Below are 24,538 nucleotides of genomic sequence, written 5' to 3' on the forward strand. Positions count from 1 at the left end.
GAGAGATGGGGGTGATGTAGGGAAGGAGAGAGAGAGAGATGGGGGGTGATGTAGGGAAGGAGAGAGAGATGGGGGTGATGTAGGGAAGGAGAGAGAGAGATGTGGGGTGATGTAGGGAAGGAGAGAGAGAGATGGGGGTGATGTAGGGAAGGAGAGAGAGATGGGGGTGATGTAGGGAAGGAGAGAGAGAGATGGGGGTGATGTAGGGAAGGAGAGAGAGAGATGGGGGGTGATGTAGGGAAGGAGAGAGAGAGAGATGGGGGTGATGTAGGGAAGGAGAGAGAGAGATGGGGGTGATGTAGGGAAGGAGAGAGAGAGATGGGGGTGATGTAGGGAAGGAGAGAGAGAGAGAGAGATGGGGGTGATGTAGGGAAGGAGAGAGAGATGGGGGTGATGTAGGGAAGGAGAGAGAGATGGGGGTGATGTAGGGAAGGAGAGAGAGAGATGGGGGTGATGTAGGGAAGGAGAGAGAGAGAGAGATGGGGGTGATGTAGGGAAGGAGAGAGAGAGAGATGGGGGTGATGTAGGGAAGGAGAGAGAGAGAGAGATGGGGGTGATGTAGGGAAGGAGAGAGAGAGAGATGGGGGTGATGTAGGGAAGGAGAGAGAGAGAGATGGGGGTGATGTAGGGAAGGAGAGAGAGATGGGGGTGATGTAGGGAAGGAGAGAGAGAGATGGGGGGTGATGTAGGGAAGGAGAGAGAGAGAGATGGGGGTAATGTAGGGAAGGAGAGAGAGATGGGGGGTAATGTAGGGAAGGAGAGAGAGAGAGATGGGGGTGATGTAGGGAAGGAGAGAGAGAGATGGGGGGTGATGTAGGGAAGGAGAGAGAGAGATGGGGGTGATGTAGGGAAGGAGAGAGAGAGAGATGGGGGCTGATGTAGGGAAGGAGAGAGAGAGAGATGGGGGTGATGTAGGGAAGGAGAGAGAGATGGGGGTGATGTAGGGAAGGAGAGAGAGATGGGGGTGATGTAGGGAAGGAGAGAGAGAGAGAGAGATGGGGGTGATGTAGGGAAGGAGAAGAGATGAGGGTGAGGGAAGGAGATGGGGGTGATGTAGGGAAGGAGAGAGAGAGGGGGGTGATGTAGGGAAGGAGAGAGAGATGTGGGCTGATGTAGGGAAGGAGAGAGAGAGAGATGGGGGTGATGGAGGGAAGGAGAGAGAGATGAGATGGGGTAATGTAGGGAAGGAGAGAGAGAGATGGGGGGTGATGTAGGGAAGGAGAGAGAGAGAGATGGGGGTGATGTAGGGAAGGAGAGAGAGAGGGGGGTGATGTAGGGAAGGAGAGAGAGAGATGGGGGTGATGTAGGGAAGGAGAGAGAGAGAGATGGGGGTGATGTAGGGAAGGAGAGAGAGATGGGGGTGATGTAGGGAAGGAGAGAGATGGGGGTGATGTAGGGAAGGAGAGAGAGAGATGGGGGTGATGTAGGGAAGGAGAGAGAGAGATGGGGGTGATGTAGGGAAGGAGAGAGGGTGAGATGTGGGCTGATGTAGGGAAGGAGAGAGAGATGGGGGGTGATGTAGGGAAGGAGAGAGATGGGGGTGATGTAGGGAAGGAGAGAGAGATGGGGGGTGATGTAGGGAAGGAGAGAGAGAGATGGGGGTGATGTAGGGAAGGAGAGAGAGAGAGATGGGGGTAATGTAGGGAAGGAGAGAGAGAGAGATGGGGGTGATGTAGGGAAGGAGAGAGAGAGATGGGGGTGATGTAGGGAAGGAGAGAGAGAGAGAGAGGGGGTGATGTAGGGAAGGAGAGAGAGATGGGGGTGATGTAGGGAAGGAGAGAGAGATGGGGGTGATGTATGGAAGGGAAGAGAGAGAGATGGGGGTGATGTAGGGAAGGAGAGAGAGAGAGATGGGGTAATGTAGGGAAGGAGAGAGAGATGGGGGGTAATGTAAGGAAGGAGAGAGAGAGATGGGGGTGATGTAGGGAAGGAGAGAGAGAGATGGGGGTGATGTAGGGAAGGAGAGAGAGAGAGATGGGGGGTGATGGAGGGAAGGAGAGAGAGAGATGGGGTAATGTAGGGAAGGAGAGAGAGATATGGGGCTGATGTAGGGAAGGAGAGAGAGAGAGGGGGTGATGTAGGGAAGGAGAGAGAGAGATGGGGGTGATGTAGGGAAGGAGAGAGAGAGATGGGGGTGATGTAGGGAAGGAGAGAGAGAGAGAGATGGGGGGTGATGTAGGGAAGGAGAGAGAGATGGGGGTGATGTAGGGAAGGAGAGAGAGATGGGGGGTGATGTAGGGAAGGAGAGAGAGAGAGATGGGGGTGATGTAGGGAAGGGGGGGTGATGTAGGGAAGAGAGAGGGTGAGATGGGGCTGATGTAGGGAAGGAGAGAGAGATGGGGGGTGATGATGGAGAGAGTGATGTAGGGAAGGAGAGAGAGATGGGGGGTGATGTAGGGAAGGAGAGAGAGAGATGGGGGGGTGATGTAGGGAAGGAGAGAGAGATGGGGGTAATGTAGGGGAAGAGAGAGAGAGATGGGGGTGATGTAGGGAAGGAGAGAGAGAGATGGGGGTGATGTAGGGAAGGAGAGAGAGAGAGAGAGATGGGGGTGATGTAGGGAAGGAGAGAGAGATGGGGGTGATGTAGGGAAGGAGAGAGAGATGGGGGTGATGTAGGGAAGGAGAGAGAGAGATGGGGGTGATGTAGGGAAGGAGAGAGAGAGAGATGGGGGTAATGTAGGGAAGGAGAGAGAGATGGGGGTAATGTAAGGAAGGAGAGAGAGAGAGATGGGGGTGATGTAGGGAAGGAGAGAGAGAGATGGGGGTGATGTAGGGAAGGAGAGAGAGAGATGGGGGTGATGTAGGGAAGGAGAGAGAGATGGGGGTGATGTAGGGAAGGAGAGAGAGATGTGGGTGATGTAGGGAAGGAGAGAGAGAGAGAGATGGGGGGTGATGTAGGGAAGGAGAGAGAGATGGGGGTGATGTATGGAAGGGAAGAGAGAGATGGGGGTGATGTAAGGAAGGAGAGAGAGATGTGGGTGATGTAGGGAAGGAGAGAGAGATGTGGGGTGATGTAGGGAAGGAGAGAGAGAGATGTGGGTGATGTAGGGAAGGAGAGAGAGATGGGGATGATGTAGGGAAGGAGAGAGGGTGAGATGTGGGCTGATGTAGGGAAGGAGAGAGAGATGGGGGTGATGTAGGGAAGGAGAGAGAGAGAGAGATGGGGGTGATGTAGGGAAGGAGAGAGAGAGATGGGGGTGATGTAGGGAAGGAGAGAGAGAGATGGGGGTGATGTAGGGAAGGAGAGAGAGATGGGGGTGATGTAGGGAAGGAGAGAGAGAGAGAGAGAGATGGGGGTGATGTAGGGAAGGAGAGAGAGATGGGGGTGATGTAGGGAAGGAGAGAGAGAGGGGGGTGATGAGGGAAGGGGAGAGAGAGATGGGGGTATGTAGGGAAGGAGAGAGAGAGAGATGGGGGGTGATGTAGGGAAGGAGAGAGAGAGATGGGGGTGATGTAGGGAAGGAGAGAGAGAGAGATGGGGGTGATGTAGGGAAGGAGAGAGAGATGGGGGTGATGTAGGGAAGGAGAGAGATGGGTGAGATGGGGGGCTGATGTAGGGAAGGAGAGAGAGGGGGTGATGAGAAGGAGAGAGATGGGGGTGATGTAGGGAAGGAGAGAGAGATGGGGGGTGATGTAGGGAAGGAGAGAGAGAGATGGGGGTGATGTAGGGAAGGAGAGAGAGAGAGAGGGGGTAATGTAGGGAAGGAGAGAGAGAGATGGGGGTGATGTAGGGAAGGAGAGAGAGAGATGGGGGTGATGTAGGGAAGGAGAGAGAGAGAGAGAGATGGGGGTGATGTAGGGAAGGAGAGAGAGATGGGGGTGATGTAGGGAAGGAGAGAGAGATGGGGGTGATGTAGGGAAGGAGAGAGAGAGAGATGGGGGTGATGTAGGGAAGGAGAGAGAGAGATGGGGGTAATGTAGGGAAGGAGAGAGAGATGGGGGTAATGTAAGGAAGGAGAGAGAGAGAGAGATGGGGGTGATGTAGGGAAGGAGAGAGAGAGATGGGGGGTGATGTAGGGAAGGAGAGAGAGATGGGGGGTGATGTAGGGAAGGAGAGAGAGATGGGGGTGATGTAGGGAAGGAGAGAGAGAGATGGGGGTGATGTAGGGAAGGAGAGAGAGAGATGGGGGTGATGTAGGGAAGGAGAGAGAGATGGGGGGTGATGTATGGAAGGAGAGAGAGATGGGGGTGATGGGGGAGATGTGGGGATGTAGGGAAGGAGAGAGAGATGTGGGGTGATGTAGGGAAGGAGAGAGAGAGAGATGGGGGTGATGTAGGGAAGGAGAGAGAGATGGGGGTGATGTAGGGAAGGAGAGAGAGTGAGATGGGGGGTGATGTAGGGAAGGAGAGAGAGAGAGATGGGGGTGATGTAGGGAAGGAGAGAGAGAGATGGGGGTGATGTAGGGAGAGAGAGAGAGAGATGGGGGTGATGTAGGGAAGGAGAGAGAGAGATGGGGGTGATGTAGGGAAGGAGAGAGAGAGATGGGGGTGATGTAGGGAAGGAGAGAGAGAGATGGGGGGTGATGTAGGGAAGGAGAGAGAGAGAGAGAGAGATGGGGGTGATGTAGGGAAGGAGAGAGAGATGGGGGTGATGTAGGGAAGGAGAGAGAGATGGGGGGTGATGTAGGGAAGGAGAGAGAGAGATGGGGGTGATGTAGGGAAGGAGAGAGAGAGAGATGGGGGTGATGTAGGGAAGGAGAGAGAGAGATAGGGGTGATGTAGGGAAGGAGAGAGAGAGATGATGGGGTGATGTAGGGAAGGAGAGAGAGAGAGATGGGGGTGATGTAGGGAAGGAGAGAGAGAGATGGGGGTGATGTAGGGAAGGAGAGAGAGAGATGATGGTGATGTAGGGAAGGAGAGAGAGAGATGGGGGTGATGTAGGGAAGGAGAGAGAGAGATGGGGGTGATGTAGGGAAGGAGAGAGAGAGAGATGGGGGTGATGTAGGGAAGGAGAGAGAGATGGGGGTGATGTAGGGAAGGAGAGAGAGAGATGGGGGTGATGTAGGGAAGGAGAGAGAGAGAGATGGGGGGTGATGTAGGGAAGGAGAGAGAGAGAGATGGGGGGTGATGTAGGGAAGGAGAGAGAGAGAGATGGGGGTGATGTAGGGAAGGAGAGAGAGAGATGATGGGGTGATGTAGGGAAGGAGAGAGAGAGATGGGGGTGATGTAGGGAAGGAGAGAGGAGAGATGGGGGCTGATGTAGGGAAGGAGAGAGAGATGGGGGGTGATGTAGGGAAGGAGAGAGAGAGATGGGGGTGATGTAGGGAAGGAGAGAGAGAGAGATGGGGGTGATGTAGGGAAGGAGAGAGAGAGATGGGGGCTGATGTAGGGAAGGAGAGAGAGAGATGGGGGTGATGTAGGGAAGGAGAGAGAGAGATGGGGGTGATGTAGGGAAGGAGAGAGAGAGAGATGGGGGGTGATGTAGGGAAGGAGAGAGAGATGGGGGTGATGTAGGGAAGGAGAGAGAGATGGTGGGGTGATGTAGGGAAGGAGAGAGAGAGAGATGGGGTGATGTAGGGAAGGAGAGAGAGATGGGGCTGATGTAGGGAAGGAGAGAGAGATGGGGGTGATGTAGGGAAGGAGAGAGAGAGATGGGGTGATGTAGGGAAGGAGAGAGAGAGATGGGGGGTGATGTAGGGAAGGAGAGAGAGATGGGGGTGATGTAGGGAAGGAGAGAGAGAGATGGGGGTGATGTAGGGAAGGAGAGAGAGAGATGGGGGTGATGTAGGGAAGGAGAGAGAGAGATGTGGGGTGATGTAGGGAAGGAGAGAGAGAGATGGGGGTGATGTAGGGAAGGAGAGAGAGATGGGGGGGGGTGATGTAGGGAAGGAGAGAGAGATGGGGGTGATGTAGGGAAGGAGAGAGAGATGGGGGGGCTGATGTAGGGAAGGAGAGAGAGATGGGGGGTGATGTAGGGAAGGAGAGAGAGAGAGATGGGGGGTGATGTAGGGAAGGAGAGAGAGATGGGGGGGTGATGTAGGGAAGGAGAGAGAGATGGGGGGTAATGTAGGAAGGAGAGAGAGAGATGTGGGTGATGTAGGGAAGGAGAGAGAGATGGGGTGATGTAGGGAAGGAGAGAGGGTGAGATGGGGCTGATGTAGGGAAGGAGAGAGAGAGAGATGGGGGGTGATGTAGGGAAGGAGAGAGAGATGATGGGGGTGATGTAGGGAAGGAGAGAGAGATGGGGGTGATGTAGGGAAGGAGAGAGAGAGAGATGGGGGTGATGTAGGGAAGGAGAGAGAGAGAGATGGGGGTAATGTAGGGAAGGAGAGAGAGAGAGATGGGGGTGATGTAGGGAAGGAGAGAGAGAGATGGGGGTGATGTAGGGAAGGAAGAGAGAGAGAGAGATGGGGGTGATGTAGGGAAGGAGAGAGAGATGGGGGGTGATGTAGGGAAGGAGAGAGAGATGGGGGTGATGTAGGGAAGGAGAGAGAGAGAGATGGGGGTGATGTAGGGAAGGAGAGAGAGAGATGGGGGTAATGTAGGGAAGGAGAGAGAGAGAGATGGGGGGTAATGTAAGGAAGGAGAGAGAGAGAGATGGGGGGTGATGTAGGGAAGGAGAGAGAGAGATGGGGGTGATGTAGGGAAGGAGAGAGAGAGATGGGGGGTGATGTAGGGAAGGAGAGAGAGATGGGGGTGATGTAGGGAAGGAGAGAGAGATGATGGGGTGATGTAGGGAAGGAGAGAGAGAGATGGGGGGTGATGTAGGGAAGGAGAGAGAATGGGGGTGATGTATGGAAGGAGAGAGATGGGGGGGTGATGTAGGGAAGGAGAGAGAGAGATGTGGGGTGATGTAGGGAAGGAGAGAGAGATGTGGGGTGATGTAGGGAAGGAGAGAGAGATGTGGGTGATGTAGGGAAGGAGAGAGATGGGGTGATGTAGGGAAGGAGAGAGAGAGATGGGGGTGATGTAGGGAAGGAGAGAGAGAGAGATGGGGGTGATGTAGGGAAGGAGAGAGAGAGAGATGGGGGTGATGTAGGGAAGGAGAGAGAGAGATGGGGGTGATGTAGGGAAGGAGAGAGAGAGAGATGGGGGTGATGTAGGGAAGGAGAGAGAGAGAGATGGGGGTGATGTAGGGAAGGAGAGAGAGAGATGGGGTGATGTAGGGAAGGAGAGAGAGAGATGGGGGGGTGATGTAGGGAAGGAGAGAGAGATGGGGTGATGTAGGGAAGGAGAGAGAGAGATGGGGGCTGATGTAGGGAAGGAGAGAGAGAGATGGGGGTGATGTAGGGAAGGAGAGAGAGAGATGTGGGGTGATGTAGGGAAGGAGAGAGAGAGAGATGGGGGTGATGTAGGGAAGGAGAGAGAGAGAGATGTGGGGTGATGTAGGGAAGGAGAGAGAGAGATGGGGTGATGTAGGGAAGGAGAGAGAGAGAGAGAGATGGGGGGTGATGTAGGGAAGGAGAGAGAGATGGGGGTGATGTAGGGAAGGAGAGAGAGATGGGGGTGATGTAGGGAAGGAGAGAGAGAGATGGGGGTGATGTAGGGAAGGAGAGAGAGAGAGATGGGGGTGATGTAGGGAAGGAGAGAGAGAGAGATGGGGGTAATGTAGGGAAGGAGAGAGAGATGGGGGTAATGTAAGGAAGGAGAGAGAGAGATGTGAGGTGATGTAGGGAAGGAGAGAGAGATGTGGGTGATGTAGGGAAGGAGAGAGGGTGAGATGTGGGCTGATGTAGGGAAGGAGAGAGAGATGGGGGTGATGTAGGGAAGGAGAGAGAGAGATGGGGGTGATGTAGGGAAGGAGAGAGAGATGGGGGGGTGATGTAGGGAAGGAGAGAGAGAGAGATGGGGGGTGATGTAGGGAAGGAGAGAGAGAGAGATGGGGGTGATGTAGGGAAGGAGAGAGAGAGAGATGGGGGTGATGTAGGGAAGGAGAGAGAGAGATGGGGGTGATGTAGGGAAGGAGAGAGAGAGAGAGATGGGGGTGATGTAGGGAAGGAGAGAGAGATGGGGGTGATGTAGGGAAGGAGAGAGAGATGGGGGTGATGTAGGGAAGGAGAGAGAGAGAGATGGGGGTGATGTAGGGAAGGAGAGAGAGAGATGGGGGTAATGTAGGGAAGGAGAGAGAGAGAGATGGGGGGTAATGTAAGGAAGGAAGAGAGAGAGATGGGGGTGATGTAGGGAAGGAGATGGAGATGGGGGTGATGTAGGGAAGGAGAGAGAGAGATGGGGGTGATGTAGGGAAGGAGAGAGAGATGGGGGTGATGTAGGGAAGGAGAGAGGATGGGGTGATGTAGGGAAGGAGAGAGAGGGGGGTGATGTAGGGAAGGAGAGAGAGATGGGGGTGATGTAGGGAAGGAGAGAGAGATGGGGGTGATGTAGGGAAGGAGAGAGAGATGGGGTGATGTAGGGAAGGAGAGAGAGAGGGGTGATGTAGGGAAGGAGAGAGATGTGGGTGATGTAGGGAAGGAGAGAGAGATGGGGGTGATGTAGGGAAGGAGAGAGAGAGATGGGGGTGATGTAGGGAAGGAGAGAGAGAGAGATGGGGGTGATGTAGGGAAGGAGAGAGAGAGATGGGGGTGATGTAGGGAAGGAGAGAGAGAGAGATGGGGGTGATGTAGGGAAGGAGAGAGAGATGGGGGTGATGTAGGGAAGGAGAGAGAGAGATGGGGGTGATGTAGGGAAGGAGAGAGAGAGAGATGGGGTGATGTAGGGAAGGAGAGAGAGAGAGATGGGGGGGTGATGTAGGGAAGGAGAGAGAGAGATGGGGGTGATGTAGGGGAAGGATGAGAGAGAAGGAGAGATGGGGGGTGATGTAGGGAAGGAGAGAGAGAGAGATGGGGGAGAGATGAGGGAAGGGAAGGAGAGAGAGAGATGGCGGGTGATGTAGGGAAGGAGAGAGAGAGATGATGGTGATGTAGGGAAGGAGAGAGAGAGAGATGGGGTGATGTAGGGAAGGAGAGAGATGAGAGAGAGAGATGGGGGTGATGTAGGGAAGGAGAGAGAGAGATGGGGGTGATGTAGGAAGGAGAGAGAGAGATGGGGGTGATGTAGGGAAGGAGAGAGAGAGAGAGATGGGGGGTGATGTAGGGAAGGAGAGAGAGATGGGGTGATGTAGGGAAGGAGAGAGAGATGGGGGTGATGTAGGGAAGGAGAGAGAGAGATGGGGGTGATGTAGGGAAGGAGAGAGAGAGAGATGGGGGTGATGTAGGGAAGGAGAGAGAGAGATGGGGGTGATGGGGAAGGAGATGTAGGGAAGGGAAGAGAGAGAGAGATGGGGGTGATGTAGGGAAGGAGGAGAGAGAGATGGGGGTGATGTAGGGAAGGAGAGAGAGAGATGGGGGTGATGTAGGGAAGGAGAGAGAGAGAGATGGGGGTGATGTAGGGAAGGAGAGAGAGAGATGGGGGTGATGTAGGAAGGAGAGAGAGAGAGATGGGGGTGATGTAGGGAAGGAGAGAGAGAGATGGGGGTGATGTAGGGAAGGAGAGAGAGAGATGGGGGGTGATGTAGGGAAGGAGAGAGAGATGGGGGTGATGTAGGGAAGGAGAGAGAGATGGGGGTGATGTAGGGAAGGAGAGAGAGATGTGGGTGATGTAGGGAAGGAGAGAGAGATGGGGGGTGATGTAGGGAAGGAGAGAGAGATGGGGGTGATGTATGGAAGGAGAGAGAGATGGGGGTGATGTAGGGAAGGAGAGAGAGAGATGATGTAGGGAAGGAGAGAGAGATGGGGTGATGTAGGGAAGGAGAGAGAGATGATGGGGTGATGTAGGGAAGGAGAGAGAGAGATGGGGGTGATGTAGGGAAGGAGAGAGAGAGATGGGGGTGATGTAGGGAAGGAGAGAGAGAGATGGGGGTGATGTAGGGAAGGAGAGAGAGAGAGATGGGGGGTGATGTAGGGAAGGAGAGAGAGAGATGGGGGGTGATGTAGGGAAGGAGAGAGAGAGATGGGGGTGATGTAGGGAAGGAGAGAGAGATGATGGGGTGATGTAGGGAAGGAGAGAGAGAGATGGGGGTGATGTAGGGAAGGAGAGAGAGAGAGATGGGGGTGATGTAGGGAAGGAGAGAGAGAGATGGGGGTGATGTAGGGAAGGAGAGAGAGAGATGGGGGTGATGTAGGGAAGGAGAGAGAGAGATGGGGGGTGATGTAGGGAAGGAGAGAGAGAGATGGGGAAGGAGAGAGAGAGAGATGATGTAGGGAAGGAGAGAGAGATGGGGGGTAATGTAGGGAAGGAGAGAGAGATGGGGGTAATGTAGGGAAGGAGAGAGAGAGATGGGGGTGATGTAGGGAAGGAGAGAGAGAGAGATGGGGGTGATGTAGGGAAGGAGAGAGAGAGAGATGGGGGGTGATGTAGGGAAGGAGAGAGAGAGATGGGGGGATGTAGGGAAGGAGAGAGAGATGGGGGGTGATGTAGGGAAGGAGAGAGAGAGATGGGGGTGATGTAGGGAAGGAGAGAGAGAGAGAGAGATGGGGGGTGATGTAGGGAAGGAGAGAGAGAGAGATGGGGGTAATGTAGGGAAGGAGAGAGAGAGATGGGGGATGTGATGTAGGGAAGGAGAGAGAGAGAGATGGGGGTGATGTAGGGAAGGAGAGAGAGAGATGGGGGTGATGTAGGGAAGGAGAGAGAGAGATGGGGGTGATGTAGGGAAGGAGGAGAGAGAGATGGGGGTGATGTAGGGAAGGAGAGAGAGAGGGGGGTGATGTAGGGAAGGAGAGAGAGAGAGATGGGGGGTGATGTAGGGAAGGAGAGAGAGATGGGGGTAATGGGGGTGATGTAGGGAAGGAGAGAGAGATGGGGGTAATGTAGGGAAGGAGAGAGAGAGATGGGGGGTAATGTAGGGAAGGAGAGAGAGAGAGATGGGGGTGATGTAGGGAAGGAGAGAGAGAGATGGGGGGTGATGTAGGGAAGGAGAGAGAGATGGGGGTGATGTAGGGAAGGAGAGAGAGGGGGTGATGTAGGGAAGGAGAGAGATGGGGGTGATGTAGGGAAGGAGAGAGAGATGTGGGTGATGTAGGGAAGGAGAGAGAGAGATGGGGGGTGATGTAGGGAAGGAGAGAGAGATGGGGGGTGATGTATGGAAGGAGAGAGAGATGGGGGTGATGTAAGGAAGGAGAGAGAGAGATGTGGGTGATGTAGGGAAGGAGAGAGAGATGTGGGTGATGTAGGGAAGGAGAGAGAGATGTGGGTGATGTAGGGAAGGAGAGAGAGATGGGGTGATGTAGGGAAGGAGAGAGAGAGATGGGGGTGATGTAGGGAAGGAGAGAGAGAGATGGGGGTGATGTAGGGAAGGAGAGAGAGAGAGATGGGGGGTGATGTAGGGAAGGAGAGAGAGAGATGGGGTGATGTAGGGAAGGAGAGAGAGAGAGATGGGGGTGATGTAGGGAAGGAGAGAGAGAGATGGGGGTGATGTAGGGAAGGAGAGAGAGAGAGATGGGGTGATGTAGGGAAGGAGAGAGAGATGGGGGTGATGTAGGGAAGGAGAGAGAGAGATGGGGGTGATGTAGGGAAGGAGAGAGAGATGATGGTGATGTAGAGAAGGAGAGAGAGAGAGATGGGGGTGATGTAGGGAAGGAGAGAGAGATGGGGGTGATGTAGGGAAGGAGAGAGAGAGATGATGGTGATGTAGGGAAGGAGAGAGAGAGAGATGGGGGGTGATGTAGGGAAGGAGAGAGACAGATGATGGTGATGTAGGGAAGGAGAGAGAGAGTGATGGGTGATGTAGGGAAGGAGAGAGAGAGATATGGGGGTGATGTAGGGAAGGAGAGAGAGAGAGATGGGGGTGATGTAGGGAAGGAGAGAGAGAGATGGGGGTAATGTAGGGAAGGAGAGAGAGATGGGGGTGATGTAGGGAAGGAGAGAGAGAGAGATGGGGGGTGATGTAGGGAAGGAGAGAGAGAGATGGGGGTGATGTAGGGAAGGAGAGAGAGAGATGGGGGTGATGTAGGGAAGGAGAGAGAGATGGGGGTGATGTAGGGAAGGAGATGAGATGTGGGTGATGTAGGGAAGGAGAGAGAGAGATGGGGGTGATGTAGGGAAGGAGAGAGAGATGGGGGTGATGTATGGAAGGAGAGAGAGATGGGGGTGATGTAGGAAGGAGAGAGAGAGATGTGGGTGATGTAGGGAAGGAGAGAGATGTGGGTGATGTAGGGAAGGAGAGAGAGATGTGGGTGATGTAGGGAAGGAGAGAGAGATGTGGGTGATGTAGGGAAGGAGAGAGAGATGGGGGTGATGTAGGGAAGGAGAGAGAGAGATGGGGGTGATGTAGGGAAGGAGAGAGAGATGGGGGTGATGTAGGGAAGGAGAGAGAGAGATGGGGGTGATGTAGGGAAGGAGAGAGAGAGATGGGGGTGATGTAGGGAAGGAGAGAGAGATGATGGGGGTGATGTAGGGAAGGAGAGAGAGAGATGGGGGTGATGTAGGGAAGGAGAGAGAGATGATGGGGGTGATGTAGGGAAGGAGAGAGAGAGATGGGGGTGATGTAGGGAAGGAGAGAGAGAGAGATGGGGGTGATGTAGGGAAGGAGAGAGAGAGAGATGGGGGGTGATGTAGGGAAGGAGAGAGAGAGATGGGGGTGATGTAGGGAAGGAGAGAGAGAGATGATGGTGATGTAGGGAAGGAGAGAGAGAGATGATGGTGATGTAGGGAAGGAGAGAGAGAGAGATGGGGGTGATGTAGGGAAGGAGAGAGAGAGATGGGGGTGATGTAGGGAAGGAGAGAGAGAGATGATGGTGATGTAGGGAAGGAGAGAGAGAGAGATGGCGGGTGATGTAGGGAAGGAGAGAGACAGATGATGGTGATGTAGGGAAGGAGAGAGAGAGTGATGGGTGATGTAGGGAAGGAGAGAGAGAGATATGGGGGGTGATGTAGGGAAGGAGAGAGAGAGAGATGGGGGTGATGTAGGGAAGGAGAGAGAGAGAAATGGGGGTAATGTAGAGAAGGAGAGAGATAGATGGGGGGTAATGTAAGGAAGGAGAGAGAGAGAGATGGGGGTGATATAGGGAAGGAGAGAGAGAGATGGGGGTGATGTAGGGAAGGAGAGAGAGAGATGGGGGGTAATGTAGGGAAGGAGAGAGAAAGATGGGGGTGATGTAGGGAAGGAGAGAGAGAGATGGGGGTGATGTAAGGAAGGAGAGAGAGATAGGGGGTGATGTAGGGAAGGAGAGAGAGAGATGGGGGGTGATGTAGGGAAGGAGAGAGAGAGATGGGGAGTGATGTAGGGAAGGAGAGAGAGAGATGGGGGGTAATGTAGGGAAGGAGAGAGAGATGGGGATGATGTAGGGAAGGAGAGAGAGAGAGATGGGGGGTGATGTAGGGAAGGAGAGAGAGAGATGGGGGTAATGTAGGGAAGGAGAATGGGGGTAATGCAGGGAAGGAGAGAGATAGATGGGGGTAATGTAAGGAAGGAGAGAGAGAGAGATGGGGGTGATATAGGGAAGGAGAGAGAGAGAGATGGGGGGTGATGTAGGGAAGGAGAGAGAGAGATGGGGGGTAATGTAGGGAAGGAGAGAGAAAGATGGGGGTAATGTAGGGAAGGAGAGAGAGAGATGGGGGGTGATGTAAGGAAGGAGAGAGAGATGGGGGTGATGTAGGGAAGGAGAGAGAGAGATGGGGGGTGATGTAGGGAAGGAGAGAGAGAGATGGGGAGTGATGTAGGGAAGGAGAGAGAGAGAGATGGGGGTAATGTAGGGAAGGAGAGAGAGAGATGGGGATGATGTAGGGAAGGAGAGAGAGAGATGGGGGTGATGTAGGGAAGGAGAGAGAGAGATGGGGGTGATGTAGGGAAGGAGAGAGAGAGATGGGGGTGATGTAGGGAAGGAGAGAGAGAGAGATGGGGGTAATGTAGGGAAGGAGAGAGAGAGATGGGGGTGATGTAGGGAAGGAGAGAGAGAGAGATGGGGGTAATGTAGGGAAGGAGAGAGAGATGGGGGTAATGTAGGGAAGGAGAGAGAGAGATGGGGGTATGTAGGGAAGGAGAGAGAGAGATGGGGGTAATGTAGGGAAGGAGAGAGAGAGATGGGGGTAATGTAGGGAAGGAGAGAGAGAGATGGGGGTGATGTAGGGAAGGAGAGAGAGAGATGGGGGTAATGTAGGGAAGGAGAGAGAGAGATGGGGGTGATGTAGGGAAGGAGAGAGAGAGAGATGGGGGTAATGTAGGGAAGGAGAGAGAGAGATGGGGGTGATGTAGGGAAGGAGAGAGAGAGATGGGGGTGATGTAGGGAAGGAGAGAGAGAGAGACGGGGGTAATGTAGGGAAGGAGAGAGAGAGATGGGGGTGATGTAGGGAAGGAGAGAGAGAGAGATGGGGGTAATGTAGGGAAGGAGAGAGAGAGAGATGGGGGTAATGTAGGGAAGGAGAGAGAGAGATGGGGGTAATGTAGGGAAGGAGAGAGAGAGATGGGGGTAATGTAGGGAAGGAGAGAGAGATGGGGGTAATGTAGGGAAGGAGAGAGAGAGATGGGGGTAATGTAGGGAAGGAGAGAGAGAGATGGGGGTAATGTAGGGAAGGAGAGAGAGAGATGGGGGTAATGTAGGGAAGGAGAAAGAGAGATGGGGGTAATGTAGGGAAGGAGAGAGAGAGATGGGGGTAATGTAGGGAAGGAGAGAGAGAGATGGGGGGTAATGTAGGGAAGGAGAGAGAGAGAGATGGGGGCCAAGGGGAAAGTTGTGGAGAAAAAGTGAAGAAGTGAAACCGAGTGGAAAGTGAGAGAGACATTTCACCACTTAAAAATAGGAAGAGAAGAGCCCAGTGGGACTGCCATCACTCTGACAATCTGACAAACCGGACGGATGAGAGGAGGAAGGAGAGAAGAACAGATGGAGAGAAGGAGGAGAGAAAAAGGGAGGGAGACTGAGGAGGTGTGGAGTAAGTCTGCTTTGATGGTGGACATTGGTGCAGAAAATGCGTTCTTACTTTCAATTTAACCTCTAAAATTAAACAATACAGATGGATATTTTGTGAAGATTGTGTTGAGTAATTGATTGGTTGAACAAACACTTTGAAAGTTCCAGAACTAGTTGAACCATCCTGTTATAAGTAATATTATTTCCTTGTTGAGAGGCCACCGTGACAAACCAATCAGGAGGGAGCTGATTGCCTTGGGGACAGGGAGAGCAGGTGTGGGGAGAATTTTGGGCTAGTTGACACCAAAATGAGGCTAGTTGTGAACAAAATGTACACACACACAAAAATCCCAAAAGTGGACCCTGCTAATCGGTCAGGGACTCCATCCCAGGCCCATCATCCCCCACCACACAGAGACCCAGGTGTTGATAGATAGTTAACTCTAGCCAGGCTGTGGGCCAGACACAGGAGGGAAGAGGGGGGAGAGAGGGAGGACAGAGGGGGAGGACAGAGGGGGAGTCAGGGGGGAGAGGGAAGGGAAAGGGGGGCAGGAGAGGGAGGGGAAAGGGGGTGCAGGAGGGGGAGAGGGAAACAGGAGGGGAGAGGGGGAGGGGAAAAGGGGGAGACAGGAGGGGAGAGAGAAAAAGCGGGAGACAGGAGGGGGAGAGGGGGAGGGGAAAAGAGGGAGACAGAAGGGGAGAGGGGGAGGGGAAAAGAGGGAGACAGGAGGGGAGAGAGGGAGGGGAAAGGGGAGACAGGAGGGGAGAGAGGGAGGGGAAAAGAGGGAGACAGGAGGGGAGAGAGGGAGGGGAAAAGAGGGAGACAGGAGGGGAGAGAGGGAGGGGAAAAGAGGGAGACAGGAGGGGGAGAGAGGGAGGGGAAAAGAGGGAGACAGGAGGGGGAGAGAGGGAGGGGAAAAGAGGGAGACAGGAGGGGGAGGGGGAGAAAAGAGGAGACAGGAGGGGGAAAAGGGGAAAAGAGGGAGACAGGAGGGGGAGAGAGGGAGGGGAAAAGAGGGAGACAGGAGGGGGAGAGAGGGAGGGGGAAAGAGGGAGACAGGAGGGGAGAGAGGGAGGGGGGAAAGAGGGAGACAGGAGGGGGAGAGAGGGAGGGGAAAAGAGGGAGACAGGAGGGGGAGAGAGGGAGGGGAAAAGAGGGAGACAGGAGGGGGAGGGAAAAGAGGGAGGGGAAAAGAGGGAGACAGGAAGGGGAGAGGGAGGGGAAAGAGGGAGACAGGGGGAGAGAGGGGAAAAGAGGGAGACAGGAGAGGGAGAGAGGGAGGGGAAAAGAGGGAGACAGGAGGGGGAGAGAGGGAGGGGAAAAGAGGGAGACAGGAGGGGAGACTGTATCACAATTCCAGTGGGTCAAAAGTTGACATACACAAAGTTGACTGTGCCTTTAAACAGCTTGGAAAATTCCAGAAAATGATGTCATGGCTTTTGAAGCTTCTGATAGGCTAATTGACAGCATTTGATGTATTTCAAGGACTACCATCAAACTCAGTGCCTCTTTGCTTGACATCATGGGAAAATCAAAAGAAATCAGCCAAGACCTCAGAACAAAAAAATTGTAGACCTACACAAGTCTGGTTCATCCTTGGGAGCTATTTCCAAATGCCTGAAGGTACCACGGCCACTCAGGTACCAAGGTACCACTCAGCAAGGAAGAATGCACTGCTCCAAAACCACCATAAAAAGCCAGACTACGGTTTGGTCCTCTGGTCTGATAAGACAAAAATAATACTGTTTGGCCATAATGACCATTGTATGTTTGGAGGAAAAAGGGGGAGGCTTACAAGCCGAAGAACATCATCCCAACCGTGAAGCATGGCAGCATTATGTTGTAGAGGTGCTTTGCTGCAGGAGGGACTGGTGCACTTCACAAAATAGATGGCATCATGAGGCTGGAAAATTATGTGGATATATTGAAGCAACATCTCAAAGACATCAGTCAGGAAGTTAAAGCTTGGTCGCAAATGGGTCTTCCAAATAGACAATGACCCCAAGCATACTTGGTATTGGAGTGGCCATCACAAAGCCCTGACCTCAATCCCATAGAAAATTTGTGGGCAGAATAGAAAAAGCAGAATTGAAAAAGCGTGTGTGAGCAAGGAGGCCTATAAACCTGACTCAGTTACACCAGCTCTGTCAGGAGGAATGGGCCAAAATTCACCCAACTTATTGTGGGAAGCTTGTAGAAAGCTACCTGAAACGTTTGACCTAAGTTAAACAATTTAAAGGCAATGCTACCGAATACTAATTGAGTGTATGTAAACTTCTGACCTACTGGGAATGTGATGAAAGAAATAAAAGCTGAAATACATCATAGTCTCTGCTATTATTCTGACATTTCACATTCTTAAAATAAAGTGGTGACCCTAACTGACCTAAAACAGGGAATATTTACTTCGATTAAATGTCAGGAATTGTGAAAAAAATTAGTTTAAATGTATTTGGCTAAGGTGTATGTAAATTCTGACTTCAACTGTAGATAGTGAGAAAGATAGATAGTCAGAAAGACAGACAGTCAGAAAGACAGACAGTGAGAAAGAAAGACAGTGAGAAAGACAGACAGTGAGAAAGACAGACAGTCAGACAGTCAGAAAGACAGTCAAAGATTGACAGTGAGAAAGACAGACAGTCAGAAAGACAGATAGTCAGAAAGACAGACAGTCAGAAAGACAGACAGTGAGAAAGACAGACAGTCAGACAGTCAGAAAGACAGTCAAAGATTGACAGTGAGAAAGACAGACAGACAGATAGTCAGAAAGACAGATAGTCAGAAAGACAGATAGTCAGAAAGATAGATCGTGAAAGAGAGCATGTGGTCGAGAGAGATACTATGTGGTGCTCACAGCAACAACGACAAACACACACCAAGCGCAAAACGGAAGACGACATCCTCTAATCTCTATTAGTCATGGAAATACATAAACATATTGCTACATGGCCAAGCAGAGCTGCATTCTGCTGGGTGATGTATATTAACTGAGGGTTTCAGAGGCAACAAGCCATGCAAACTGGGAAACAGGCCATTAGAGTGACTTATGTTTGAGACAGGGCAATTATAGCATAGTATACTGGCACTCCATAACAATGGTTATCAGTTAAAGTAATGACAGGAGGTGTAGGAATACAAGTGAAAGGGGGAGGTGTGTGCGTACCTGTGACAGGCTGGAGAAGCCCAGGTTGTGACAACCGTTGCAGGGTGTGAGGGCCTCCCAGAACCCAGCGGGGCCACAGCTCTTCTCCCCCTCCTCTTCCTCCTGAGCCGGGGGAAGTGGGGGAGTGGGCCGCTGCAGAGAGATACAATACACACAGTTCATTTAAAACACACACTCACAACACACACACACACACTGAATCTCACACAGCACTACTCCAGATCACTACAGAGAAACACAATACCATATTGAAGATGTAAAAAATGTGTTGGTCTGATATGTACGAGGAAGTGAATCCAGATGCAGAACTGGAAGTCTTTTGAAAACTATTCATGCAAATTGTTGACAAGCACCTGTTAAGAAACTAAACGTGGGAACTGTTAGATCCTCCTGGATTGATGACGAACTGAAACATTTTATGTTTCAAAGAGATTATGCAAAAGAGGTGGCAAACAAGTCAGGCTGCTCTGCCGATTGGTCAAGATAATGTCAATTGAGAAATGTTGAAACTAAACTAAACAAAAAGAAGAAAGTATTACCAAACAAAGATAAATGACAAAAAAAAACAATTCATCTCCATCATTCACTGAAGTTGATGGGCCTTTCATAACAAAACCTTTTGGTATTGCCAATAATTTCAAATGACTATTTTCACTAGTAGTGGAAAAACTCAGAAGTGAAACAGTAAACCATCATATTTTGGTATAAAGTATTTAATAATGAAGGAGAAGGATTGCTGTTTTCAATTCAGTCAAGTTAGTTTGGGAGAGGTGGAAAAACAGTTTTTATCCATCAATAATGACAAGCCTCCAGGTATAGACAACCTTGATGGTAAACTATTGAATGGTAGCAGACTGTATCACCACCCCTATTGGCTAGATCTTTAACCAAAGCCTGAAGGAGTGTGTGTGTCCACAGGTTTGGATGGAAGTAAAAGTAATTCCACTGCCTAAAAATGGAAAAGCACCCTTTGCTGGCGCTAACAGCCGCCCAATCAGTTTGCTGCCTATTTTTAGTTAACTGATGGAGATAATTGTGTTTGAACAAATACAACACTATTTTTCAGAGAACAAGTTAACTACTGATTCAGCATGCACATAGAGAAGGACATTCAACTTGTACTGCACTGACTCAAATGACTGATTGGTTAAAATAAATGTATAATAAGATGATAGTTGGAGCTGTATTGTTAGATTTCAGTGCAGCCTTTGATGTTGTTGATCATACATTATTATTGAAAACAACGCACTTGGTATGGCTTTACATCACCTGCCAACACATGGTTGGAGAGTTATTTATCCAATAGAACCCAGTGTTCTTCAATGGAATCTTCTTTAACATCAGATATCTACAATGAGGTATCCCTCAGGGCAGTTGCCTTGGGTCGTTACTCTTCTCTATTTTAACAAATTATTTGCCGTAGGTCTTACACAAAACTAGAATGCCTACATATGCGGATGATTTCACACTCTACAGCACTCAAAGCCAGTGAGCTCACTGAAATTCTAAATAAGGAAACAGTCAGTAGCAAAACTGCAGCTTGCTCATAAACAAAGCAGAACGCTTAACTGCACATACAGAACTAACACCAACAACATGCATGCTAGTCTTTCCTAGTTGAGGGTTGACACGAGATGAACTGCTTCTCCTGGTTTTAATGAGAAATATTACTGTGACGAAAATACCTGTCTGGATAATCAAATAACGTTCAGCTCAGACACTCATTCACACCCCACAAGACATCCCACCAGGGGTCTCTTCACAGTCCCCAAGTCCAAAACAAATTCACAAATTTTATACAGAGCCATGATCGCACGGAACTCTCTTCGATCTCCCATTACTCAAACAGCAAAAGGACCTTAAAAAATACTGATTAAAAAAACAACTCATGGACTGGCGGAGACAAACACACACACATAATTTTTGTTGCATTGTTTGTATATAATTGTATTTAAAATGTGTGTGACTTTCCTTGTTACTTTGTAATGTTCAGTGTTTTTTGTGGACCCCTGGAAGAGCAGCAACTGCTTCTGCAAAAGCTACTGGGGATCCTGACAAACAAATAATACACACACACGTGCACGCTAACACACACAATATGCCCTTTTCACAGGGTCTGTATTGCCAAGAGGATATATGTTTAGACAGGTCTTGTGAAAGGGGTATTGTCTCCTGATAATAGCAGTGACCCAAATGATGCAGAGGGAAAGCCCAAGGTCCCAGTGAGATTGAGAGGCAGAGAGGCAGGGGAAATGGAGAAAGAGCAAGACAGCAACAGAGAGAGAGAAAGGATGATAGAGAGGGGCAGATGGAGTAAGGAGGAGAGGGAGAGACATTTCTGTAGAAAATAAATGGAAGAACCAGAAGGTCACCAGTCTTATGAGACTAAACAAAATGCAATATAGACATACTCTACAAAACACACAATAATCCTCTCTCTCTCTCTCTCTCTCTCTCTCTCTCTCTCTCTCTCTCTCTCTCTCTCTCTCTCTCTCTCTCTCTCTCTCTCTCTCTCTCTCTCTCTCTCTCTCTCTCTCTCTCTCTCTCTCTCTCTCTCTCTCTCTCTCTCTCTCTCTCTCTCTCTCTCTCTCTCTCTCTCTCTCTCTCTCTCTCTCTCTCTCTCTCTCTCTCTCACCAAGGTCATGCACGGGCCACCAAGGCCATGTCGGTACTCCACCAAGAGGTCCATCACGCCATGTCGGTACGGGCCACCAAGGCCATGTCGGTACGGGCCACCAAGGCCATGTCGGTACGGGCCACCAAGGCCATGTCGGTACGGGCCACCAAGGCCATGTCGGTACGGGCCACCAAGGTCATGTCGGTACGGGCCACCAAGGCCATGTCGGTACGGGCCACCAATGAGGTCACATCATTATTAAACAAACATAATGAACACCTATTTGTGACCTGGCTGTTGACTTGTTCTATTCAGTAACCAGCATGTGGATTTCGTTGCCAAGAGGCTTTTCCGTAGCCAGCGAGGCCCTTCTGTAGTGTACAGCAGACGTAGTGAGGAGGGCAGTGGGCTACACACATAGACATCCAACACTTTGTCTATGGTTATACCTCAGCTCTGGAACCAGGAAGTTGATGAGTGTGTCCTACAGCAGATGTGGGAGGTGACCATGTTTTTATTCATCAGTCTGTCTGATGGACAGATGCTGCATCGCTCTCTGACATTTACAGTGTGCCATGCTAATGGAGGTGCATGCATACAAATGAGCACATAGGCCTGTATGGGCGCAGGGGACATATTCACACATCCAGATCCATAGAGAGCCATACAAATGAGCACATAGGCCTGTATGGGCGCAGGGGACATATTCACACATCCAGATCCATAGAGAGCCATACAAATGAGCACATAGGCCTGTATGGGCGCAGGGGACATATTCACACATCCAGATCCATAGAGAGCCATACAAATGAGCACATAGGCCTGTATGGGCGCAGGGGACATATTCACACATCCAGATCCATAGAGAGCCATACAAATGAGCACATAGGCCTGTATGGGCGCAGGGGACATATTCACACATCCAGATCCATAGAGAGCCATACAAATGAGCACATAGGCCTGTATGGGCGCAGGGGACATATTCACACATCCAGATCCATAGAGAGCCATACAAATGAGCACATAGGCCTGTATGGGCGCAGGGGACATATTCACACATCCAGATCCATAGAGAGCCATACAAATGAGCACATAGGCCTGTATGGGCGCAGGGGACATATTCACACATCCAGGCGCAGGGGACATATTCACACATCCAGATCCATAGAGAGCCATACAAATGAGCACATAGGCCTGTATGGGCGCAGGGGACATATTCACACATCCAGATCCATAGAGAGCCATACAAATGAGCACATAGGCCTGTATGGGCCATACAAATGCAGGGGACATATTCACACATCCAGATCCATAGAGAGCCATACAAATGAGCACATAGGCCTGTATGGGCGCAGGGGACATATTCACACATCCAGATCCATAGAGAGCCATAGGCAAATGATCCAGCACATAGGCCTGTATGGGCGCAGGGGACATATTCACACATCCAGATCCATAGAGAGCCATACAAATGAGCACATAGGCCTGTATGGGCGCAGGGGACATATTCACACATCCAGATCCATAGAGAGCCATACAAATGAGCACATAGGCCTGTATGGGCGCAGGGGACATATTCACACATCCAGATCCATAGAGAGCCATACAAATGAGCACATAGGCCTGTATGGGCGCAGGGGACATATTCACACATCCAGATCCATAGAGAGCCATACAAATGAGCACATAGGCCTGTATGGGCGCAGGGGACATATTCACACATCCAGATCCATAGAGAGCCATACAAATGAGCACATAGGCCTGTATGGGCGCAGGGGACATATTCACACATCCAGATCCATAGAGAGCCATACAAATGAGCACATAGGCCTGTATGGGCGCAGGGACATATTCACACATCCAGATCCACATCCAGAGAGCCATACAAATGAGCACATAGGCCTGTATGGGCGCAGGGGACATATTCACACATCCAGATCCATAGAGAGCCATACAAATGAGCACATAGGCCTGTATGGGCGCAGGGGACATATTCACACATCCAGATCCATAGAGAGCCATACAAATGAGCACATAGGCCTGTATGGGCGCAGGGGACATATTCACACATCCAGATCCATAGAGAGCCATACAAATGAGCACATAGGCCTGTATGGGCGCAGGGGACATATTCACACATCCAGATCCATAGAGAGCCATACAAATGAGCACATAGGCCTGTATGGGCGCAGGGGACATATTCACACATCCAGATCCATAGAGAGCCATACAAATGAGCACATAGGCCTGTATGGGCGCAGGGGACATATTCACACATCCAGATCCATAGAGAGCCATACAAATGAGCACATAGGCCTGTATGGGCGCAGGGGACATATTCACACATCCAGATCCATAGAGAGCCATACAAATGAGCACATAGGCCTGTATGGGCGCAGGGGACATATTCACACATCCAGATCCATAGAGAGCCATACAAATGAGCACATAGGCCTGTATGGGCGCAGGGGACATATTCACACATCCAGATCCATAGAGAGCCATACAAATGAGCACATAGGCCTGTATGGGCGCAGGGGACATATTCACACATCCAGATCCATAGAGAGCCATACAAATGAGCACATAGGCCTGTATGGGCGCAGGGGACATATTCACACATCCAGATCCATAGAGAGCCATACAAATGAGCACATAGGCCTGTATGGGCGCAGGGGACATATTCACGCATCCAGATCCATAGACAGCCATATAAATAAGTACGAGACACACACATACAGACACTGACCATGAAGACACAAAATCTAATACATACTGTTCGTAACCCTCTCCATTACATGTGCTCTCTGTGTGTTTGTGTGTGTGTGTGTGCTTGCGCCTACATCGTCGCCTCAGTGTGTAACTGATTGAGACGTGTTTGTGCTTCTTTTAAACCAAGGCAAGGCCTGCCCAGAGGCTGTTACTCCATCAAGCCACCCACTCCCACCACACACACAGCGACAGTGGTTTGATTCAGACCAGATCAATTCCTGTTAGTGTGCCGCGCCAAACGCCACAGGTATCAATCTCCCTGGAAACGAGAGAAACTGGACCCCTGTCGCCATGATGAAAGCCCTTCTACCAATCAGCTCTCAGGGGTAACCAAGGCCTTGTTCTAGTGCTAAAACACGCAGCCTTCCTTCCTACCTTACTGCCTTCCTTCAAGTGAATTCCAGCAGAATCACTGATTTGATGTAAAGCAAGGATTCCATTACATAGCTGTCACCGATCCAGTCATGTCAGATCAGTGGTTACTTTACAGAAGGAAGGAGGATGTTCTGTACTGAACAGAAATGTACAGTGCATTCTGAAAGTATTCCAACACATTACTTTTTTCCCTCTTCAATCTACACACAATACCCCATAATGACAAAGAGAAAACAGTTTTCATTTTATTTTAGCAAATGTATTAGAAATTTAAAACAGGAATACCTTATTTACACAAGTATTCAGACCCTTGAAAAATGAAATGTAGCTCAGGTGCAACCCGTTTTCCATGGATCATCCTTGAGAAGTTTCTACAACTTGGAGTCCATCTGTGGTCAATTCTATTGATTGGACATGATTTGGAAAGGCACAAACCTGTCTATATAAGGTCCCACAGTTGACAGTGCATGAAGCAAAAACCAAGCCATGAGGTGGAAGGAATTGTCATAAGAGCTTGTGTTGGGCACAGGTCTGGGGAAGGGTACCAAAAAATGTCTGCAACATGAAGGTCCCCAAGAACACAGTGGACTCAATCATTCTAAAATGGAAGAAGTTTGGAACCACCAAGACTCTTCCTAGAGCTGGCCGCCCAGCCAGACTGAGCAATCGGGGAGAAGGGCCTTGGTTCGGGAGGTGACCAAGAAAACAATGGTCACTCTGACAGAGCTCCAGAGTTCCTCTGTGGAGATGGTGGAACCTTCCAGAAGGATAACCATTTCTGCAGCACTCCACCTATCAGGCCTTTATGGTTGAGTGGCCCAGCCAGATCC

General features: G+C 51.0%; 1 protein-coding gene across 1 annotated transcript in view; it reads right to left on the reverse strand.

The window, feature by feature from the left end:
- Nucleotides 1-24,538, reverse strand: part of LOC124013588 (ankyrin repeat and sterile alpha motif domain-containing protein 1B-like) — a 474,760-nt gene that overhangs the window by 209,994 nt on the left and 240,228 nt on the right. Inside the window, 1 exon segment of the mRNA XM_046327903.1 lies at nucleotides 17,945-18,076. Within this exon segment, the coding sequence (XP_046183859.1) occupies nucleotides 17,945-18,076 (132 nt within the window).

Source organism: Oncorhynchus gorbuscha, linkage group LG25 (genome assembly GCF_021184085.1).
Source record: "Oncorhynchus gorbuscha isolate QuinsamMale2020 ecotype Even-year linkage group LG25, OgorEven_v1.0, whole genome shotgun sequence".
NCBI classification, from domain to species: domain Eukaryota; kingdom Metazoa; phylum Chordata; class Actinopteri; order Salmoniformes; family Salmonidae; genus Oncorhynchus; species Oncorhynchus gorbuscha.